General features: G+C 41.9%; 2 protein-coding genes across 2 annotated transcripts in view; one reads left to right on the plus strand and one right to left on the minus strand.

Annotated features, from left to right (window-relative positions):
- astn2 (astrotactin 2) overlaps positions 1-24,438 on the plus strand; it is a 443,146-nt gene that overhangs the window by 348,432 nt on the left and 70,276 nt on the right. Inside the window, exons 15-17 of the mRNA XM_033646535.2 lie at positions 954-1,058; positions 1,376-1,555; positions 18,489-18,811. Coding sequence (XP_033502426.2) covers positions 954-1,058; positions 1,376-1,555; positions 18,489-18,811 — 608 coding nt within the window. The remainder of the gene's footprint in view (positions 1-953; positions 1,059-1,375; positions 1,556-18,488; positions 18,812-24,438) is intronic.
- On the minus strand, positions 7,396-11,670 carry trim32 (tripartite motif containing 32). Its single transcript, XM_033646536.2, has 2 exons — positions 11,582-11,670; positions 7,396-10,698 (listed from the first exon to the last, which is right to left on the minus strand). Exon 2 carries the CDS (start codon positions 10,684-10,686, stop codon positions 8,629-8,631), a length of 2,058 nt encoding a protein of 685 aa, XP_033502427.1. The 5' UTR covers positions 10,687-10,698; positions 11,582-11,670; the 3' UTR covers positions 7,396-8,628.

Genomic DNA, 24,438 nt, shown 5'->3' on the forward strand with positions numbered 1-24,438 from the left:
TGGCTATTGCCAGCACAGAGGAATAACAACACTTTGTGAAATGTATTTGGATGCAAGATTGCATAAAATGATATGGGCTGGCCCTTCCTTATTCTTCATTGTCATTGTGCCGTTATACCTCAAAACCTATCTCAAAGTGCTTTCATAAACACAAAGTATTAGGCATATGCCTGCCCACACACGTACGTGTGTACTGGACCTTGTAAACTCTAACACTTAACCTCCCGTTTCATCCTTTTATCCTTTCCTTGACTGTTCCACCCCATCTTGTGTGGGAACAGAGTCACTTAGACATTTGGCTTGAAACCTGCACCTCCACCTCTGCTCCCTAATCCCTCCATTAGCTAAATTGGCATTTGATCCACATTGACCCCTGAGATTCTGCTTTCACCAGAATTGGACCCCCCCCCCCCCCCCACACACACACACACACACACACACACACACATAGAAACTAAATTGCCCCTTTTCTTCACTGTGCATGAATGTCTCAGGTGTAAAACGTTTTCCAGAGGTGCAGGATCAAGGTTCCCGTAAGCAGTTTATTTTTTTCCCCTTTCCCTTGCTCTTCACTTTTGTGGCTTTAGTTCTAAACTGGTGTGAAAGTTTGGTAATTGAATTGCAGAGAAAGGCAAGATTGCTCCCACTTCTGTCAGCAATCCAATTGGAGTTCAAGTTGCACTATATATCTGCCATTGATCTGGGAGCAGCTGGGATATGGGCTGTGATAATAAATGATGTTAAGGCAATAATAGATAACAATGGATCTGCAATAAACGGTTCAAATGAAATGATGGATTTTATTTATTTAGTCATTTATCTTTTGCTTTCAGCCGCTCTTTATAAATCCCAGTTTTGTCATTTGTTTTAAATTGTTGTATTTGTTGTTTCTCTTCGATCTCCTCTTCTGTCTTAATTTGTCTCCTTGTTCCTGTTTTTCCTGTCTCTCTCAGGGGATGCTCAATTCAGTGAGGCAGTGGGATATCCTATGGTTCAACAGTGGAGAGTGCGCAGCAATCTTTACAAAGTCAAACTCAGCTCCATCACCTTATCTACAGGTCAGTTTCGGAATAATTTGTGATTTCTTAACATCACAAAGCACCACACAGATAACACTAATTAGACCTCAGGGAAATGTTTATGTCTTTAACTGTCTTCCACCAGCCTTTACAGCCTTGATGTATATTCTCCATATTGTCAGAGCATCTATCACTCTATTTGTTTATCTTTCTGCCCTTCATAGATCTTAATTTCGACATTAATAGCACATCAATAACAACACATTTACACCATGTGCCTGGATCTTAACATCCACCCTTCCTTTCCCTTCTGGATACAAAGTCACTGTTCTTCCATCTCCTTCTTACCCTGGTAGGCTTTTCTAAGGTGCTGAAGACACTATCAGCAGAGAGCACCCGCGAGGAGCTGCTGGCTTTTCTCCAGCAATATGGCAGCCACTACGTGTCTGAGGCCCTGTACGGCTCTGAGCTCAGCTGCAGCATCTACTTCCCCAGCAAGAAGGCCCAGCAGCAGCTCTGGCTACAGTACCAGAAAGGTGAGCGTGCTGACAGACAGGAGGGAAAAACACATAAAGGCTGAATTCTAGAGGGATAAACAGAGATGCCATCCTTTCATTTTTATACACAGGTTTTAAAGGGGCAGAGGCTGAGAGATTTATGTGACGTATCATTTTAAATTTTAACAGCTGTGTCTGGAGGTGAGTAGACCATGTTTTGAGAGAGCAAAAGGTAACTCCAGGAGTGATGGGGCTATGATCAAATGCAAGTAGGGCAACATAACCTGATACAAATACACAGTGAACAGTAGAGCAAGATATACTGTACTTCAACAGGAAGGGGAGGTTATACTGTGTCTGACTAGAAGTTAAACTGGGTTATGTTTAAAGACTTCATCCTGCCTTAATTTGCCTCCTGGTTAAAAGGCAGCATAAGCTGCATGAATTGAATTAAACATAAGTGTGACTTAACAGTGTCCCAACAGCAACTCGCAGCACTGTTCCATTTAAATGGTGTTTTTTTAATCCTGTTTATTCATGATCCAAAAAAGTGCTGATTATGAGTCTAGCCGTTCAATGCAGATGATTGGCACCGGGGTTTAAAAATAAACAGTTACCTACTCACACGGTAGGGAAAAAAGAAAAACAGATTTTGGGTCAAGGAGGACGAGGATTAGAAGAGTGAATAACATTTTGTGGTATTGTATATATAAATAGAGCTGTTAGTTACTTAAGATATAAAGATTTCACATACAAAACATGATTCACTTAAAAATACATTTTCTAGATCTGACTACTCAACTATACTTAAAATTAGATCCACCTCAACCAGCTACATTACAATGCTTACATGTTGATCCTTCAATATTATTCCAGCAACGTGTGAAATCATGGCAGGTTACTGGATACTTTTATTTTTGATACTTTAAAGGAATACTTCACCTGCCAAGTGACCATTTGTACAACAGTTACACACCTTGAATGTGTTAAGAAAATTTTGTTTTTCTCACAGGCCTCCATGGTGAACGAAGAATCCAAAAATGGAGAAAATTCTATATGAAAAACACCCCTTCAAAATATCTCACACAACTAGTCTCATTTATCCAGTTGTATGTTTAGTACCGCTCAAACAGACTTTTTGGATGGGGAACTATTGAAAGTGAGTCAATGCTCTTCTCAAAGCCAGTCTTTATTGACAAAAAGAGTACTTTTACTTCACTGAACACAGGAGCTGCTGGTCTACCACTGCATCTATCGGTAGTTTGTGTTATTGTGTGACTTTAAAAATTACACAAATAAACATATCATTTTAAAATGGTGTATGGAGGTGATTAGACCATTTTTTGAGAGGGCAAAGGGTAACTTCAAGAGTTATAGGGCTACATAACCTATTCTAAATTAAATCAAACCGCCCAATACAAATTAACAGTGAACAGCAGAGCAAGATTTATTTTAACTCACTCTATAGGAGCTGCTGGTCTACCACTGCCTCAATTGGTAGTTTGTGTTATTGTGTGACTTTGGTAGTAAGACAAACAAACTAGAGATGGAGGCAGTGGTAGACCAGCAGCTCCCATGTCCAGCAACATAAAATTATAGTTTTTGACAATGTAGTCTGGCTTCAAGGAGAGCATAAATAAGTTTCATTTGCAATTTGATTCCCCGTCGGAAAGGGCTATCTGTTTAGGAAGTAGCCTATTTAGGATAAAACTGGATAAGTGTGACTTGGATTATACTGCACAAGTTATGTTAACATTATAGATGTGTATTTTGCTGCAGGGGCGATTCTAGGATCAGAGGTTTAGGGGTGCTGAGCACCCAGAGAGCTGCCTGGCCATGCAAGATAAATTTCACTGTTTTGTACATTTTAACTCAATTTCATTCCCACATTTGTGAAAGAAAAGCACAACACTTTTTGGGAAAGTCTGTGACTAAACCATCAAATCCAAAAGAGGAATGGATTGGAATCATAAAAGAAACATATCGTAACCCTAATTTCTGGGGGAGGATAACTCATTTTGATACAGCAGCTCCTCAACATACACATAAACAGTATGTATGTTTCTGGAGTAAACCAGCCCCCTATAGTGAGTACCAAAAATACCAAAAATGGACCGTGGACTTATTTTTTGGACTTTTATTTGAAATGTAATGCACAACATGTAACATATTAACAGTAATTTACTTTTTCAATGTTTGTCTCTGCCATTTCCTTCTTGTCTGTATATATAATACAAATACATAAATAAAAATACACTTCAAAAAAGAAAAGTGCTTGAAATCTACAAAATAATAATAATAAATTCACACAATAGGAGTTATAATGTTAATGGGCATCCAGTCAGTTAGCTAGTCAGTAGCACCTTGGCTTTAATATTAACATGACACACAGCTAGCTTCTCTCATTCCAATTCAAACAGAGGACAGTGGTACTGACCACCTGTAACGTTTCCAAGCTAGAAAAAATGTCAGCTAACTCCTACCTAACAACATAAACAGTGACCTACGATTAAATGCAGCAAAAATGAGGACTGGTAATGATAATAATGTGTTGGTATTGAGTGGTAGAAGTTAAGAAATGTGCCACATAGCCTAGTTTCAGCCAGGTACTTACACCACTACTGCAACACTCTGGAAGGCAGCGCATTGCTCTGTGCAGATAGAGTGCTCAGAGCCCGTGTCGGGGAAAGGTGGGAGGGATGGGGTGGATCAAACCATTTTTGAGGCAAGGGGGGTGCTGCTGTATTTTTGTTGTTAAAATATTACGTTGCAACCAAGTACTTTATGGTTTTGACACTTTTCTAGCTTGTTAAAAAGGGACATACTGTAAAAAAGAAAAAAAATCTCAAATTTTAGGGGTGCTTCAGCACCCCCAAAAATGGGCTAGAAACACCTATGTTTTGCTGTAGTTTTGCTGTTGTTAAACGTAGACCCCTATTACTTTATCACAAATTTCTCATTTTTTGGATTCTTCGTTCACCGAGGAAGCATGCTAGAAAAACATTTTCTTCGCAAATTGAACGTAGCACTAGGTGAGTAATAGATTTATAGTCATTTGTGGGGTTAAATACTCCTTAAAGTACGTCGCTGATAGTTTTGTACTTTTACTTTTATTTGTAACTGTCTTTCTATTGTTTTATTTCTACATTTACTTAAGGATTTGAATACTTCTTCCACCACTGACTTTAAGACATGACGAGTCTTTTTGAAATTACACTCATCATGGGTTTCAAAAGCCCACATTCTTGCATCATTATTTTTGTCCTTATCCCCGGCTGCTACTTAGGAGCATAAATCAAATTATGTTTAAATGGATCTCTACAGCCAGCCAATTATGGTGACAAGAGGACTGCTGTGACAACGCTCACACAGAAAACTGTATGAATACACATATTTGATAAATGCGAGCACAAATCTTAATATGGCATGAAAAACTGCCACTGCAATTCTAGTTGTTTCATAAATGTTTATTGCACTCGGATAATCAACAATACAAACATGAATTTCACTACACAGAGATGTCTGTCATGTGTTCAACACATTGTAAAATTCACAGCCTCCAAAGGATGTAACACCTTAAACACGTAGGAGTTTGGTTCATGGACATATTGCGGTATTACAATTCAATGGTATAAATGAATAAACTGTGAAGAAGTATGCGAGGAAATAACTTCTCTCCAATGACATGTGACAAAACATATTCCAATGATGTGAGACATGATGTTGAGCACACTGACACAAGGACACTTCATTTTTCTAGCATTTGATGTTTTTTTTTTTTTTTTTTTTTGGTCACTGTGAAAGTTTGAATATTCTCTAGAGACTTCCAGTGACCGTGAATAAAGTAAAAGCACTGAAGAAAAATGTCGTTATGGCGAGGTTGACATGCAGCTGAGACTACCTTGCATTACAATCTACTAATTAAGTGTTGATATAACATGGTCTAACGAGAAAACAAATACATTGTGTTAAACAGAAAAGCACAAGTAATGACCGTGACAGAATTCACCTGATACTTATTCAGTTCTATTTTTTCTCTACTCTTCATCACTTTGCTTATGTAGAAATATTAAAAACACTTATTGTTTCTGATGCAGTTTGATTCTCAGATATGTATAGTTGCATGTTGTTGTTTAATAGGGCTCCAGGTGCAGCGTTAAGGTCAGCTTTGTGAAGTAATTCATTTTTAAGGCTGAAATATCTGCAATTGATGCGCTCTTCTGAGCATACCTAGACCGGAAGATACATGGCGGGAAGGTGTATTTCCTATTAACGACTTTATGGACATAGAATATGTTACATACACTTGTGGGTTTCAATGATTAACTTGATTCCCCATATTTAGGCCACTAAATATTTTGATTAAAGGTGTCTTTTATTGTTGTGTTACCTGAAAGCATCATCAATTCGGTAAAGCTACATGGTAAAACAATAAATGAAATACATGCGGATATAGATGGATTTAATGTCGACTAGTGCCACCGACTAACTTGCAAAACACTACATATGGCTGTTGTCTTTACCATATCTAACAACACTGGAGAACTCAGGTTGCAAGGTGCCTAGTGTTGAATTAAAAACCTGAGGGAGACACAGCAACACAGAACCAAAACCCCGGTGTAACAAAAGCCAGGATTTGGTGCGTGACGCTGGAGTTTTCACTCATCATTATCCTAGCAGTGCTATTCTGAACACTCCTGCCAGTGATCCCTAAAAAGATTGTGCAACCACAGGCCAGGCTTGAGGAGACAATGGCGTGGAATAAGTTCTCTGGAATAAATGTCAGGTTTGAACAAACTTTTGTAAACATTATTGAAGTTGTAAATGTCTGTTGTACCCTTTCGCTCCAAGTGTAGCTTTGGTATTTTTCAAACTGGATAGTTTTTCCATGTTTTTGTGTATAAGTGACTATTTGGAACAACCATTTTTGAAGCGTTCCCTGCAGAGGTCAGCCTTTTTGTTAATGATTCTTTTTGTTTAGCCAGAAACAGCCCCAAACAGCCCCAAAATTGTGGTTGCCAAATCCACCAGACTATTTAAATAAACAGTAATCTTAGCTTGTATAAAACCAGCATATTTTCACATCTAAGTGGTTGAATTAAGGGTTTATTTCAACCAAACCAGAGTTGTTGATTGTTGAACAGTGGAGAGATAAACCGAGATGGCTTTTGGGAGTTTTATTTTGTTTCAATCACATTTGAAGAAAGTGTGTTTCACCATGATAAAATTACTCTTCATTCAAATGGAGTCTGGTGAGTTTGGTGATAGCCATTTGGGGGTGTTTGTGGTTCAACAAAAAGGATCTTGCTCTTACTCTTGGGTCGACCTCTATAGGTATCCTTTCTGTAAAGTTATCGGACACTTACGAGCCTGTCAATTGCAAAAACAAGCACTTTTAGTGGATGTAGATTGACAGTGCATAATTTTCCAGAGTGATTACACTGCAGCCGATTTCTTGGCTGCTGCTTGCAGCCTTGTTGCTCAATACTTGACCAATTTCAGTAACTGCTGTTCCCATTAGTCCTTTAGAAACAAAACATGGGAAAATAAGGTCAAGGTAGGAAAATTCCGAAGTTAGCCTTTAATTTGGTCTGGTTGCTGGAGCTATTTAGTGTTAGTTGTACTGGCGTAGCAACAGAAAGTAATTTATAGATGTCTGTATGATGTAGCTGAAGGTAAGCCCACAGGGAATGGAAATAACAGAGACATGAAATTTAAAAAGCCTCCCATGGTACAAAGGTCATCTGGAACCTTTGCTACTCTATTCATAATTCACACAGTTCTATCTGAGAAGTAGGACTCACACTAGGAGCTACAGTGTTTGTGATCAAAGCTAACTTTAATGGTGCAGGTTAAATAAAAGGCAAGCAGAAGGGGGTGCAGAGGCCTGGAAATGTTGTGAAATGTATGACTGAGCAGAGCAGTTAAAACAGGAAGTGGAGCAGATAGCAATAATGTTATCTTGCAGATGGTTACCTCAACCTGCCTCCTAGTGACATAAGTGAGGCTGTGGCTTGGAAGTCACTAGGAGAGGGCTGAATGAAAGAGCATACAGAGAAGTTACAGACAGGAAGCAGTCCTTGCTCTGAAAATTTAAGTGGATGTGTTGCTCCAAAATGCACAGTACACACACTAGTGAGGCAGTGCCAATGGATACTGGGACAAAACCATAATAATATGGTCCACAAATTAATCAGTAACCCTAATTCTGATTGCACTAACTCAGCTACCCTCAAAAAAAAGCTTTAACCCACAAAAACCCAATACATATCACCACTGCCCCATATTACCCAGCTTTCCTCCACAGCCAATCATGTTGTGATTTTGTTGCTCAACCCCCATCCCTAATATTCAACACTTAATGTTCCCTGAATGTTACTGAATTTAATTCAATGAATGCTGATACTTGCTTACTGTTTTGCCATTAGCTAACTGCACAGTAAACTTTAAAGCTGCCAGCTGCATTTAGCAACATCAATGTTAGTCTGTGCTACTAAAACCTAACATTAGGAAACAGTGTCGTGTCAATAATAAAGTGCTTCACAGGCGAAAAGCCTTGGTATGCTTTATTTTATATGTAAATGCGTGTTCATTTTCAGCTCTTCTTCCTCCTGTTTCTCTTTAGCAAAGCTGAGCCAGATCAGTGAAAGCCATGCATCACATACAGTCAGGCTGAATGGTGGATATAGCGGTGTAACAGAGGAAGGGAAATCATCTCTACTTTGTGCCCGCATTAGCTTTGACATCAATGGCTTCTTTTGCTTATTTTAATGTGACAACCTGTGCCAGCATTCTTTGATGTAAAAATGTTTCAAGGTCCGTTTTAGTGTTGTGATCCGTTTAAATAATCAGGAAAGGGGCAGCTTAAGTGGAGGATTTTTAATTTAAGGGTATTAAATTAAAATCCAGTGGGTTTTAAATTGAAGCGAACTGACTAGAACATTTATTTAAAACCCAATGAAAGCTGGAGTGAGAATTGTTTGGACTGCAGCCAAACTAAAGTGACAGATAACAGTGTGATTCTACCTTTTCAAAGACTTCTCCACACACACCTACCAACACATACCCACTAAATCTCTCATGCTCATGTGCAAATAGACTGGATTGTTCCTCTAAGAAGTGGACGAGTGCCTTCTCTGAATGTATGTGTAGACTTTGACACAGTGGTCCCAACAATCCAGCACTAGCAGCTGTCCTTTCTGGGTGGTGGCCACTCCTACAGGGCAGGTCAGCCCTTCCTGGATGAGAATTTTGAATCCACCCTCTTTGGGAAACTGGAGGATTTCTTTCCTGCCACTGTCCGTTACCAGCAAATCTCCATTGGCATCCACACACATGCCAGTGATGCAGCGGAAGTCCTCTGTCTCTGAGAAGAAATGGCTGAGCTGCTTGCCTAGCTGGCCGTCTGTATCCACTGAGCCAATAGAGAAGCCACCTTCCAGGTGGGGCTCATTGTGACGTTTCTCAAAGTTCAGAGCCAGGCCCTGGGTGAAATAGACTGTTCCAGCTGCATCACACGTCACAAACTTTGGCCGCACAGCAGAACACAGTCGGTTGTAGCTGACCACGCCTACATTGCGGTCCACTGCTAGACACCACAGCTTGCCACCTTCCACATCTGACACCACAAACTGACCTGATGGCATGGCAGTGATGCCCCAGGGTTTAATCAGCTGGTTCTTATGGCAAGCCACACAGTGTCCATCCATAGTGTAGACTTTTACTGAGTTATCATAGTTGTCAGTGACCCCAATCAGGCCTTGAGGAGTGACAGCAATGGATAATGGGATGAGGTTAGGCAGATCAGCCCCAAGGAAGCTCAGGACAAAGTTGTCAATGCTGCTGGCATTACGGCGGATTTCACGCTGGAAACCTTTGCGATTGAAGATCTGGATGCGGTAGTTGCCACGATCAGCTACCAGGACCTCACCTTGCGGTGTTACACAGATGCTTACTGGTAAATTAAACATGCCAGGTAGAGTTCCCTTGCAGCCCATCTTCTTCACAAACTGGCAGACTGGAGGTCCCGCACTTGCCCCAGCTCCTCCAGGTGATCCCCCACCTGCATCCATGGACTTTGACTTAAAGCTGGCTGGTGAACCACATACTGTCTCCTCTACGGCTGCAACCATGTCAATGTCTCTGTAAAGATCCACCGGAGCCCCTGTTCCACCACCTGTAGCCCCTATTGCCCCAGCTACACCCTCTACATCACCCTCAAGTGCAATCTCCAACCCACTCTCCTCATCCTCTGTATTGACAGTGTAAGTATTTGTGGTCACTTGGCCCACTTCTGGAGGTTTGGAGTGCTCTGCTCTGACCAGCTGGGGCTCTTGCAGCTGAAACATGGTGGGCAAGTTGCTCCTCAAATCCAGCTCTTCATCATCAGTGCCGTCGCTATCATCCTTTAGCAAAGCGATGTCACTCTGCCTCACCAGCATTGACAGATAATCACAGCGTGACACCACTTTTACCTCTGCAATGTTAAGGAGATACGTCTGCTCCTCCAGCACCTGCCCATTTAGCTTTTCCACTTCTGCCAGGGAAGCTGTGAATGTCCTTCGAGACCTGCTGAGTTCCTCTTGAAGACGCAGCTCAGCTGAAGTATAGTCCTGCTGCACTGCATGGTATTTTAGTCTCAAGGACTTGGAAATGTTATCAATAGCTGTCTTTTTCTTTTGAATCTCACCCATGACATCACGCAGAGCAGCCAGCTTGCCACCCAGCTCTTTACGACGCTGTTCAGCAGCCACCCTAATTGGCTGGACTGAGTGGCCTTGGTGCAGGTGGCCCTCTCCTTTACAGGGCTCACAGAGGACTGTGGCACAGTCATGGCAGTACTGACGTGGCAGGCGGTTACAGCAGGACTTGCACATTAGGGCGGCAGTGGCAGCGCTGCAGGATGTAGTACAATCTAGGATCTTGAGCACAGTGAGATTATCAGCCAGCTGGGAGATACTGCTCATACGGGACACCTTGCTACAGAAAGGGCAGCGCACACCATTTATAGTATTCGCCAACAGCTTCTCCAGACACTGCCGGCACACTGTGTGACCACACTGCAGGAGTTTGGGTCTCATTTGATCCTGGTTGTAGGTCTCCAGGCAGATGGGGCATTCAAGAACCTCCCTCATTAGATCTGGGTCCAGCGAGGTAGATGCTGCCTCCATTATGGTGGTTTCCTTGTGTGAGGAGAAAAAAAATGTGTGTCAAAATTCTACTGAGAGTCAAAAACAATGTCAGTAACTAGAGTGAGGAAGTAGCTATGTGTTATGTTCAATTTCTGATGCCTCACAGTTGTGAATTATATTGCATGCAGCAGGATTTTGTAGCTTAGAAAAATGATGCTCATCTTATGCAATGCAAACTACCACAAACTTAATGTAAGTGGGCTAGCGTGCAGGTTATTAGCTGGTGTATGGAATGCAATCACTAGCACAGCAAGCTAGCTCTTCTATTTCACAGTAACTAGTGGCAGTGTAGCTTGAATAAACAAATGGCGACCATTATTTACTGGTTGACTAGTTACTAGTAGTTCAAACAAAAGTAACCTTTCACTGACAACTGTGTAACGTAAGTCAACAGGATGTGTTATTGACAAGGTAACACGAGCATTACTTACAACTTACTACATCTCTTCCTGATAAGATAAAGGCTCTCCACGATTAGACACGAATGATAACAGCAGGTAAGCTACTGATATGTTGATATTTATCTCTGACACACGATAGCCCCACGCCATATCTACAAGCAACGCGATAACCAAGCTAACTAATGCTAATGCTAAGGCTATATCTAAGGGCATGACCGTGCTCTCGTGATGCTTAAAAACAAGGTCAACGCTGCAGTCCAGACTTATAAACGAATTACACTGAGAAGCCCCTTATTATAGGTATGTGAAGCATAACGTTAGGCCTCGCGACACAACAACAAACGCTGTCCCTTGACACAACGCGACAATGTTATCCACCATTATCGCAGTTTTGTCGGACGTGCAGTCGAAAATAAAGGTATGCAGCTTATCGTTATGTCTCTCTTTTGACGTTTCTGCTTTTAAAGCGTTACCTTTTCTTCAACGTTAGCTGGTTGGAAGTTGAGAGGTTTGGATGGGCGTGCTGTGGCTCTGCTACTGCAGCTGCTAGTGAGAGACTGCAGTGGTGACGACGTCACGTACGCAGCGTGACGCAAGACGCACGACTGATGAGGCCGACGGCTGTTTTGATTGGCTGCTGAGTGGGCCTGCACACGGGCATGTTGTGGTCCTGATGAGACACTCATGGTTCTGATGCAGTCCAGAGGAGTTTTTAAAGAAGTACATTTTATTTGCCTTAATCCCAATATCCACATATTTACACAGAACTGTTTTATTTTATTTTTTTGTTGTTATTATTATTATTATTTCCATGCACAGAGGGCCTGTCTACTCTAAATACTTATACAGGCAACACTAATTAAACATACTGTAACTTGTCCTCTTTTTCCTGTAACATATCCTGAAATGACAAGTAGTCCTCATAGTGTTCAGCAGGAATAAATACTCCATTATTGCACCAGTCTTTCCTTCAAAGAAAAACACATGACATAATTTAACTAGAGCTAATAAGTAAATAAACCTGTAACTGAGAAGTACATCTCACAGAGAGAACCTGAAGTACTGCCCACAGGCTGCAACTGCATTTGAAAAAATCCAGATGTTTCAGTTTTCAAACACAAGCCTGTAATTATAAGAAGAGACCACTAGATGTCAGACTCGGTCTTCTAGAGGATGTCAGTGTAACACCTCAGCACACAAAGTGGACCATCTAATAGTCTGCTGTGTGCTTTTCTTTGGTCATACCCACCAAATACTTTCTAAAGAAATATGAAACATGCATTTGATTGCCCTTTAATATATATTTAAGAATTTGTTTTGCATTTTGGTCTGCTATTAACATAATACTTTGGGGTAACTGCTGTTCAAGTATAGCAAACAAAGTTAATAAGGAGTGGTACTTTGCATACAAGGTACAGCTCATGCACAGATGCACTTTTTATTATCATGTGTTCCTTGATACGCCAAGATTGTAAAATTAATAGGGAACATGAGCTACTGTAGATAACAAGGCTCTGTTAAAATCAGAGTACTGTGTTAGATGTAGCACTGGCAGTTGTTTCAATAAAGCCAAAACAACATTGCCCAACAGTAACCACATCTAACAACATCTGTATTAAATTGCTATGGAAGATATCTGACACCTTTGCTGTTGTTGCCCGGGCAACATAACCCTGGCCGGAGGGGATGTGTCCCTCATGAGTAATTATACTGCAACCAGTCTACAAAGACGTTTTAATTAACAAAGGCAGTGCAAGATCAATGGCGAGGAAATTCACGCCATTTATCTCTTCACAATGTTTGATGACAGGCAAGTGTTGCACAAGCATCACATTCATTCCACACAGCAAAGAGATGTCATAGTATATAAACGGGGCGGAATGGAGGGCCGCTCCTTTAACTGCAGAGAAAATACATGTGGTCCAATTTAATTTCTCCCTGCGATGGGTGTCAACAAGTCAGATGTGAGTGAAACTGTACATTGCACAAACACAAATAAACAGACACACAGGCAAAGTACTTTAGTGAGCCCAGATGGAAATTATGTTACAGCAGTTTGCTACCAGCCTCACAACAAGACAGTAAAGACACTCAGAGAAAACAAGGAGTTGTAAAAGTCCAAAAGTAAATTAAAAAAAAAAAAGGGGGGGGGGGGATGCAGGAAGAAAGACCCTGCGTAACAAGATCAGCTAACTCTGACGATAACATTACCTTGGCTGTGTTTTACTCTCTCCACCAGCACATGACAGTGCCAAATCTTTCATCAAACGCATTTGCTTACGTGGGTCTAAACAATTGTAATCTGGGGTGAAATGAGTTAAACGGGGTGAGAGTGAATTAGAGTGGCCAGCCACAGCCAACCTGAGCCACAGGGCTTTATTGTGAGAGCTGGGTGACGACAGCTCTTTTCTGTGTCTGTGTTGCCTCAAGAAGTGCATGTAATTGGGCTCTTGGGCCACCCCTTGAGCCTGTTTACACACTGTTGCACATGAAGTGTACCACCCACCCTTTCGACCGTTTGCCAGTGTCTCACAGACGCACACAGGGAGTAATCCGCAAAGACGTACATAAATGAATGTATATACAGACTCAATTCTCCCTCACACACACACACACACACCAGGGTCACAGCTACAACTGAGGACATTAAGGTTGTGTCCTTGGTGTTCTGTCTGGGGATTTGGATATTTCAGTGACCTGAGGTGCAATTTACAATCAACAAATGATTATACAGCTTAGTGGTTGAGTTTAGTCCATAAGCTATTCACCCATTTTCTTCCTTCATGATCCTCACACATAGTGTTGCATTTCTAGCCAGAATAATGAACTTTAATTAGTGAGTTAAGTGTTGTTCAGATTGTTCAAAAAATCAGTTATGAGAAGTTAAAAGCAAGTTTACTTTAGTTTTTCATTTTGTCCATTACAATGGACAATACCTTTATTTGCTTAAGTGTGTAAATTGTCCAGGACTTTCTATGCAAATATTAATTATTAGCTCAGTATTTTATTATTGGGCCTTTAAAAATAGAGCATAACACAGACTTTTTACAGTGTTAAATGCTCTAACAACACGGGATTTCTGCTTGTTGACTTTAGAACAGTGGGAGTTAGAACAGTGACAGTAACTTTTGGCATTGAAAATAAAAGTAGGCATTAAATAAGGAAAAACAGCCACTGGAAAATAAAACAGGCATTAAATATTATTTGTTCAGTCATTTTCCGTAACTGCTTATGCTGTTTGGGTCGCGGGGGGACCGGAGCCAATCCCAGCTGACATTAGGCAAGATGTGGGGTACACCCTGGACAGTTCACGAGACTTTCACAGGGCTGACGCATGGTGACAGAAAACTGTTCACGCTCCCATACACACCTACAGGCAATTTAGAGTCACCAGTTAACCTAACCTGCATGTCTTTGGACTGTGGGAGGAAGCCGGAGTACCCAGAGAAAACCTACGCTGATACAGGGAGAGCATGCAGACTTAACACAGAGGACCCCCTCTTGCTGTGAGGCGACAGTGCTAACCGCTGCATCACCGTGCCACTTACATTTTTATTTTAGTTTCAGTTTTTACTTTTATTTTTATTTATTTATTTGGCATACTGACATGTTGGGCACAGAGGTAAGGATTTTGAGGGGAGGGGGCAAGGAAAGGATGATTTACATATAATTCTCATACGAAAGAGAGAATGACTCCTCTTGACCCAGAGTCCTGTAAGAGTGACATGAAAAAAAGACTGTCAGTGGAAAAACCCACAAGAATGCAAAATAATAAATAAATTCATTAATACAAAATAAATCATTAAAAGAAATATATGAAATAATTTTAATGCCCGTGTTTTATTTTTGTATTGGAACTTTTTTCAGTTTCCTTTTCAAATGCCAAATTTACTTGCCAAAACCTACTGTCGCTGTCCGAGCGCCATAGTACAACAGAACGCTAAACTACTCGCAGCGTAGAGTTACATCAAGGCCCTTTGGTCTGTTTGGTTAGGCATTGAAAACTAGCAGCCTATCCCTGCTGACATTGGGTGAGAGGCAGGGTATGCCCTGGACAGGTCGCCGGACTATCGCAGGGTTGACATGTAGAGACAGACAACCATTCACGCTCACATTCACACCTATGGACAATTTAGAGTCACCAATTAACCTGCATGTCTTTGGACTGTGGGAGGAAGCCAGAGTACCCGTAGAAAACCCACACTGACACGGGGAGAACATGCAAACTCCGCACAGAACGGGATTGAACCAGGAACCTTCTTGCTGTGAGGCGACAGTGTTAACCACCACACCACCGTGCCACTCCATTGAAAACTCATTAAAATATATTGTAATTAAATCTGATTTTTAAGCTTTATTTGTAAATATCACATCAACTTGATACCTGTGTGATTTTTCTCCTTCAAATATTAGTTAGAAAATGGTCCTTGAAAACATCCCCACCTGTGTTCTGTTTTTCTCTGAGCTGCTATGTGCCTGATGGTAAAGCACATGTGTCGGCATGTGTTTGTGTTTGACAAATTATTGGTTGAAAGTTTACATACCTTTTTGTGTCTAGGGTTAACCCATTTAACAAATTGTTGATATTACAGGAGTCCAAGTGAAATTGCACACATTTAGACGTGTTTCTCTCAGTCTGTCTTCCAGACACATTCGAGGTCATGCACTGTATGTTGTCTTTTTGCCACTGAAAATATTTTGAAGGATGTTTGATTTCTCTGCCATTAAAATGGCAAATAGGAAATAAGTCATTTAAAATATTAACGCTAATTGGGCCCAATTACTCCACCTTGAATAATGTCAAGGGCTATTCCTGCTGTTGTAACCACTTCCTCCAGGTTTGGGGTTTTCCTTGTTTTCTTGGTCCGTGTTGTGTGTATGTCGTCTGTTTGGTGTGTGCGTATGTGGGCTTATATAATACTGTATGCATTAGTAATCTCAACCATCCATCTATGTGCCTCTGTGTGATGGGAACTTAAACATTTACACAACTGTGTTATACATTTATTGTAATGCCACAGGCTAATGGTTTTTTTCATTAGGACAAAAAAGCTTCATTAATCTGCATACGATGTGGGTTACGCAATTCTCTGACAACCTAGACCTAAGCTTTATACATATTTAGTGTTTTAAAGGTCCAGGGTTCAAGATTTAGGGGAATTAGTGGCATCTAGTGGTGAGGATGGCATATTGCAACCAGTTGAAACTTCTCCTGTATAGACTTCCGTCAGTGTTCAAGGTTCAGGAGGTTTTTACCGGGAGCTGAATTATCCGCAGAGGTCTCATCCTCTCCAAAACAAACATACCAGGTGATTTAAATCGGTTAAACCACGGAATAAAGTAGTTTCACATCACATTGCAGATGGCCCGCTTGCCCAGTACCTGTAAATGTGTGCTCAACTATTATCTTACAGTGTGTTCACCTATTTCTGATTCAGACATTCAGGAGGTTTTTACCCTGAGTCAAACTGTCCTCAGAGGTCTTCACCTCTCCAAAACAAGACAATTAGGTGATTTAAACCATAAAACAAACACTGAATAAAGCAGTTGTATGCTGCAAATCAATGCTTTTCCACTGCTGTTTGGCATGTTAGAAATAGAGCATCTGCTAATGTGTGCTCACATTTTTTCCCTTATAACTTAAGATCCACATGCTAAGGAGGTTTTACCGTGAGCCAAATTGTCCTCAGAGGTCTTCACCTCTCCAAAACAAATGAATTAGGTGATTTAAACCAGAAAGAAAACTCTGAATAAAGCAGTTTCATGTTGCAAATCAGTGCGTCTCCAATGCTGTTTGGCAAGTCGGAGATAGGCCACTAGCCTAGCACCTGCTAAAGTGTGCCCAGGGAAGGAGCTACAACATGCTAAACACTTAATTGACTGGACTTAGTTACAGCCATAGAAATGGTCCACCAGTTAATGAAACACTAAGTTAAAAAAAAGTGACATTTTGGTAAATGCACTTGACTTCAGATCCAGACGTCCAGGACACGTTCGTAACTTCAGATCCGGACATTCAGGAGACGTACGTAGCTTCAGATCCAGACGTTCAGGAGATTTTTTTACCAATAATAGCAGTAAAGACACTCTAGACTGTGAACGCGTAAAGCCAAGGGGAAGGGCCAAGACAAGGGCTAAGAGGGTGAAATGGAATTGGTCCTAGGTCTGCTGTAAGGGCTTAGGGCTTGAGTCAACGAGTCTGTAAGGGATCCATTTGGGATTGGGGGACTGAATAAAGCCCCTCTGGATGCTCTCATTCAGAGGGGCTACTAAGGGCCAACAAAATTGCCAATGGGCCTATCTAGAGCCAGTGTTACATTTGTCCACTCTGGGCAACTGTTGAAACATGGTGGTGCAACATGGTGATCTCCGTAGATGAGGACCTGCTTCCTATGGAGATATTAAGTGCTCATTCAAAGTTAACGAAAACACAACAATCCTTTTTTTCAGGTGATTATACTCTAAAGAAAAGATAATTATTACATATAATTCCATTTCTGCCAATATATCCCCTTAAATCCTACTCACTGGATATTGAAACTGCAATATTGAGGGTTTGATGGATGAATATCTGCAGATTTCATTGCTCAGGCATTGTGCTTTGCACTGACTGATGTAAATCATGTCTCAAAGCAACATCATAAGCCAGTAACTCCAACCGTTATACACCTTTTTTTGTCATTAGAAAGAATATCTTATCACTCATTTGGAAAACTCACATTGCCTGTGTGTCCTCTGTTCTTGTAAAGCAAATACACACAAAAGCACATCTGCCACATCAGCACAGATGGCAAATCCGCTTCACTGTAACATGTGGCCTGATGTATCCTCCAAATGAAACACTCAGCACCCAAGTAGCATTCTCTGCTGTTTGTGCTCCTACCCTGCTGCTTCTGTCGCTGCCTCTCCTCTCCGCATGGTGTGTTGTTTTCTCACTGAAAGAGGAAATGATGAGAAAGAATCCCCCCCAAACTCCAGTGAGAACATCAAACAGTGGTAATTGACACTCAGGAGAAGAAGCCAGTGACACCCTCCCCCTTGCCTCCCCCCCTTTGTCTATGAAAGCTGATGACAGTAAGGAATTAGTTGTTGTTTTTTCTTCTTTTCCTTGGCAGCACGTAAAAGTAAATCCAGATGTGGATGAATTATGCAACTGAGGGACTGTGAATGTTCTTTGCTACTCCAAGCAAAGATTCATAAATTGTTTTGTGGAAATAAAGATGAGAGAGGGTTATGGAAGAGGGAATTGTTTTTACAATTTGAAAAGAATACATAAAAATGAAAGGCAGTTCCCCTGAAAGGAATGTAAATTATTGTTGTTGTTAACTTTGTTTATCTTTATCTGCACCCCCTCCCCCCCTGTCCTGACTGCCCCTCCAGAGGCAACAGACCAGGGGGTTGTTGGAGGTGGGCGGCGTGAGCTGAAGTCGGTTCCATTCATCAGCTACCTGTCAGCGCTGCAGAAGAGCCAGCTGCTGTCTGATGACATGGTGAATGGTGTGGAGATCCGCTGCGAGGAGAAGGGCAGCTGTCCAGCTGGCTGCCACCTGTGCCACCACCAGGCCATGATGGGAGGAGTGTCAGGGAGAGGCCGCACCGGCAGCGGCAGGAGCGGAGAGCAGCCTTCCCCCATCCCTGTGCTGCTGGAAGTCAGCCGCGTGGTGCCCCTCTACAGCCTGGTCCAAGACAACGTCACCAAAGAGGTGAGAAAGCAGCGTGGGGGGAGGACGTCTGCGTGCGTGTTTGCTTGCGGGTATGTGGATGTGTGTGAAGAAGGAGGGGTGAGAATGTGGCCATTAAACCAGAGACTGACAAAGCGAACCATGTCAAGAGATGTGATGCATCACTGGAGCTGGAAGAGAAAGGAAAAACATCCATGTAATGCAGCATCAAATATTTTTGAATGAGAGTCATTGATGATATGGTTAAAACTCTGACATTCTGAGTTATTAATTAAATCTGTCAACACATTATTAACAGTTTTCCATAAACATTGGCATCTAATTATACCACAACTTCTGCAAACAGAAGAAATGAACACATATTTCATGCTGTGCTGTGACAAAAGGTGCAATCTGCTCTGCAAGTGTAAGAGGCATATGCTAACTGTTCAGTATGTTGTACCTCTATACAATATCATGCCATGTGGTGGTGGCGTAATCCTTTCATACTGTACATACCCATTGTCCTCTTGAGCATTTCAACTCATGCAGTTGTGACAAATGGCCTCTAGGTGGCATTAGTTGGTTAACTTTGACCACTGGAAATGAGCACTGTAATACAGAGGGCATAAAAAGATGACATCATGGTTTTCTCCTCTTGTGGGGAAGTCGATGTGTACGTGTGTGAGATAGCCTACACATATATATATATATATATATATATATATATATCTGTGTGTGTGCATGTGTCTGTGTCTAAACAAGCATGCACAGCTGAATGTAACATCAGCCTAATGGCCACATGTTGTGTTTATGATTCATCCTGTATGAAAAGTCTTTGGATCTTAGTGCAATGAAAGTTAATCATATCGGATTTCTTTTTTCCGTAAGGTAATTAAGGAGGGGGGCTCTGGCTTCACTTGACATTTAGTTCACCACATTTTGCTCCGTTTGGGCATCGTCTTTACATTGTCTTGCTACCTGACATCCGGTACATGTCTCCATGTCTCCTGTGTGCGTGTGTAAGCCAGCGCGGAGCTTTTGTGTGTGTGTTGGGTGACTCACACCCAACACACGCACATAGGGAGCAGACTGGTTCACGCCCCCCCCCAATCAAGCATCTAATTACCTTACCATCTGAAATTAGGCAAACAGACAAACCCACACACATACTGTAAACCATGTCTATATATATATATGCATTCACGAACACACACACACACACACACACACACACACACACACACACAGCAAAGCCCCCTGTACGTGCCGCCCATAACAAGCACCACAGCCCCAAAGAAAAGAAGGCACAATCAATATCAGACGATCCCTAGTGGGCCTCATCGATAGCTAAACGTGAGGAAGAGCAAAATGTCTCTTTTCCCTCTCTCCCAAACACCTCGCTATCTATCCCTCTCTCTCCCCCTACCCAACCCGTGGTCTTCTGGGGATGTGGAGAGTGAGATGTATGAGGAGGAGGAGAAGGGGTAGACTGCAGTGGATCGCTCTGGCAAGCCCTTCTGAGGTAGCTAGAGGCAGGATTATTAGCTTCTTATTGATGTCATCAACCTCTTGGGAGGGAGGGGAGTCCATCACTCTGCTCCTCTTTTCCTCTCTTTACCTTCTTCTCTTGGCCGCAACTGCTGCTGCTGCTGCTAGACTGAAAGGCACATACGTATATTGCATTAGAGACGAGCGACACAACAACCTGCCCCTCCACACACACACACACACACGCACAAACTTACACAACTGCTCATTCTCTCCCTCTCTCTCTCTCTGCCTTTGTGTGTGTCTTTCTCACACACACTTTCTACTTGGCTGGGTCTATCTGGGAAGACAGCTGCCATGTTGCAAAATCTTTCTCAGAGATGAAGTTCTCTTTTTTTCCCCTTAAACCCCCTGAAGCCATCAGAATAGAGGCTTAGTTGTCCAGCACATGATTAGATGTACCGAGGTCGTACCTATATGTGTATGCCTATTTGTATGCATGTGTCTGTGTATGTCCGACACCAGGTTTGCATGGACCTGTCACTCTTTCTCGACCCCCCTTCCTCCCTTCTTTCTCGGCTACCTGCATCTTTCAGTGGCCTCTCCCCAGCTGCCTGACTGTTTGACAGGACATGTCATGTCCCTTTCACATCAATCTTCTCATTATTAAGCCAGAGGTTACAATGTTATGACGTGAAATTACCCCTTCCCTGATACAGCCACTGCCAGGGCTGAAAAGAAAGAGAATTCAATGTAGAAATGGCTTGCTCTTTGTCAGTGAGGAAAATGGGTATTAGTATTTTTCTGTGCACGTACCCAATTCTGACATTACCAATGACAAGGTAAGGATTTGGGGGAGATAATTCCTGGAGGACAGTATTGTGCAATGAGTACATTGTCTCACTTACCTCGTGTTGTATCGATCCAAGCTGGTAGTTTTGTCTTGAAGCGTCCAGATTTTAAGATGTACGTCCCTGATATAGATGCCTCCACCATGATACAGTGAAGGAAGGTGAAGGGAAATTAGTTTATGGGGTTCAAAGCACTAAACAGGGACTATTTCTTCAGTCGGAAGAGCTTCTAAGAAGGCTGCTTATGCTGAGGTTTGTAGATGGGGACACGTTTTTTCTCTGAAAAGGCATGTTTTAAGCGTAATGATTCTGTGTGCACAAAAAAAATCACTTCTCCTCCACTCTATTTTTATGTATCGTATTTTTATCCACACCTTAGCAAATAAATTCAGAGAATTTTAAATAAATTTGTACATACTTGGTCTGTAAAAAAAAGCAACTTAATGATTATGTTACGTAGTTGGAAGGAAAGCTTTGAGCTTTACTCCCTCATTGTCTTGGTATTGAATACTTCTCAAGTTGCTCTGTTCTCGGGCTTGGCTCGCCTTAAACCCGCTCTTGACTTGAATTCGACTGGAACCGGTTTTGGAATTGGCTTGGACTCGACTAAGGTGGTCTTGCTTACAGGCCTGGTGTGTGCACGCAAATACACGCACACAGATACAACCCTGTTTTAGTGCCAGAGAAAAATACCTCAGTGGATAAATAAATAAGCTAACGCCTGTGGAGCTTGCCAGTGGTCCTATGTCCTGTGTTGCTGTGACTGAATTATGGCAAGCCTTTTGAACAAATTGGTTGTGAGTCTAATGGGTCAGAATGCTCTATATCTTGCCGAGTGGCCGCTGTCATGCTCTCACCGTAACGCACTGCTGCAGTTTCTTGCAGGGGCGTGTCTAGAACATTTTCAGCGGGGGGTTGGAGGGGGCACAGGAGCAAGAGAGAGAACCCAGACGAAGGAGGAAGCAGCATTACCCACAAGAGCAGGGCAGGTATATTTGCAATGGGTGGGTGGAGCTTGCCTCAGGGGAACCTTCCTAACCAGTACAATATGTAGTTATTGTATTAAAAAATCAAAAGGCAGTGAAACAGTGAATGTTGCTGCCAACTCTAGGCAATGCCACACAGAAAGAAAGGAAAATGCAGGTTCCGATCCCAGGAACAACACTTCAGTACCAAGGAGAGAGCATGCCCCTATAGATCCTTAACAGATTCATACAAATTTAATCTCTCTATGGTCAGTGCCAGGCCAGGGGCTGGGAGCAGCTGTCTGAGCTGACAGAAAGAAGATGATTTTTGGGGTTTAAAACCCTTTCCAGCTCCCTCTTATTATTCTACTTTATTTTCCTGACACAGCAAGGAAGTTCATTCCAACATTGTCTCATAGTTTGTTTAGATCAGTAAATTTCTTGTGCCAAAAAAAGACGGCGTACAAGTTTTTGGAGCAGGGTTTTTTTTTTTTTATTATGAAACAGACTATGTTTTACTAAAGCAACAATAAATACAATGTTTATGTTTATTTTTGTTGTTTTAATAAGTAACAGGGAAGAGTTTGGTTCAAAATAAAATTTGATTAACTTTGCTTATATTTAGGATGAAAAGTGAGCGCCAGAAAGCACAAGTACTACAATAACTACACCTAATTGCCAGTTTATTAGGTACACCTAGCTAAAACTAGCTAAAGGGCAGCATGGTGGTGCAATGGTTAGCATTGTTGCTTCACAGCAGGAGGATTCCTAGTTGGAACCCGGGGTGGGGCGTTCGAACACTGGGGTAGCATTTGAAGGGTATTGCATGTTCTCCCCATGTCAGCGGGTACTCCGGCTTCCTCCCACAGTTCAAAGACATGCAGGTTAATTGGTGACTCTAAATTGCCCATAGGTGTGAATGTGTGTGTGAATGGTTGTGTGTCTCTATGTGTCAGCCCTGTGATAGTCTGGTGACCTGTCCAGGGTGTAAACCGCCTTTCGCCCAATGTTAGCTTGGATAGGCTTCAGCCCCCCCGCGACCCCTAACAGGATAAGCAGTTACAGAAAATGAATACCCTTATAGGCGGTCCTGGTCAGTACTTACAACACCAAAATTGCCAGTTTATTAGGTACACCTAGCCAAAACTATTGCAGTCAAATACAACAGCCCTTTTAAAAAATCCTACCTTCGTGAAGGTGTTGATCAACTGTATGGTAATTGTGGTGGATGTAGTTTGTGCTGCTGTTGAACTGTATTGCATTATACAGAGAGCTGTTTCTGTTATTTAGCCCCACTCTCATGGGTAAAATAACACCAACACCTGCTAGAATCACACAACATTTTAACACTCCTGATTAATTGCAGGCTGTTGTATTGGATTGCATTGGTTTTAGCTATGTCTACCTAATAAACTAGCATCTGAGTGTATGTTGTAACTCAACATTTGGCCCATGAAGCATTAATTACATCAGCAGTAGCTCAGACTAGTCCTCTAGGCTACTAGACTAAACAGTTTAACAACCACTAAATCCTTCTTTCCTGAAACTGCCCCCTGATTATGAATGGGTCAGAGGCAGCATTGATAATTATTCCATTAATCAGATAGTGGTTAATGTCCAGCAGACTCTTGTAAGTTTCCACTTTAATTAAATATTTGTCAGTTTTTATTTATTTAATCATTTATATATTTTTATTTTATTGTATGCTCCCTTTTCTGTTGTCTTTTTAAAAAATTGTTGGCTTAGATTGTTATTTTGTAACACGTAATAAGATAGCACTCTAACTAACAAGTCAATTTACTTTCCTGGAAAGGTCAGATTACCTGAGACCGTCCTCAGACAGAGTTAGCACACCTAAAAACCAATACATGCTATTTGAGGGTCCTCCTGTGACACAGCAATCCCCCATCAACCTCTGGGTGAACCAACCCTCCAGCCGCCCCGAGTGTCCAATTTCCTGGAAGTGCTACTTCTGTTAAGGTTCCTAGAAGCAGCCCATTGGTTCCTTTGTTAACACCATTAGCCCCAAATGACTGGAAAGGCTACATAAACGCATTGCCGTGCATGCGCGCCCACACACTCACACACACACACACACGCAGACATGCACACTTAGGTCACTACTGATGGTGTCCTGTGTGTGCTGACTTAGACTCTTTACCACCACTGGTGATCATCTTATAAATCAATACTGTGGGCCAGCTGGCCAGTGTTTTCATGTATTAGCCTCGGAAGACGGACAGTAATATGGTCAGCTTAGACTAGACAAACAGATTAATACATTAAAGAGGTCACAATGGCCTCCCTTGCCTTCTTGTAAGTCACGACAGGCTTCTACGAAAGTGAAAGGTCCAAATAGTAT

This window comes from Epinephelus lanceolatus, chromosome 19 (assembly GCF_041903045.1).
Source record: "Epinephelus lanceolatus isolate andai-2023 chromosome 19, ASM4190304v1, whole genome shotgun sequence".
NCBI classification, from domain to species: Eukaryota; Metazoa; Chordata; class Actinopteri; order Perciformes; family Serranidae; genus Epinephelus; species Epinephelus lanceolatus.

Bases quoted from the DNA above. Each gene is read 5' to 3' on its own strand.
- trim32 (XM_033646536.2), bottom strand. From the start codon at position 10,686: ATGGAGGCAGCATCTACCTCGCTGGACCCAGATCTAATGAGGGAGGTT.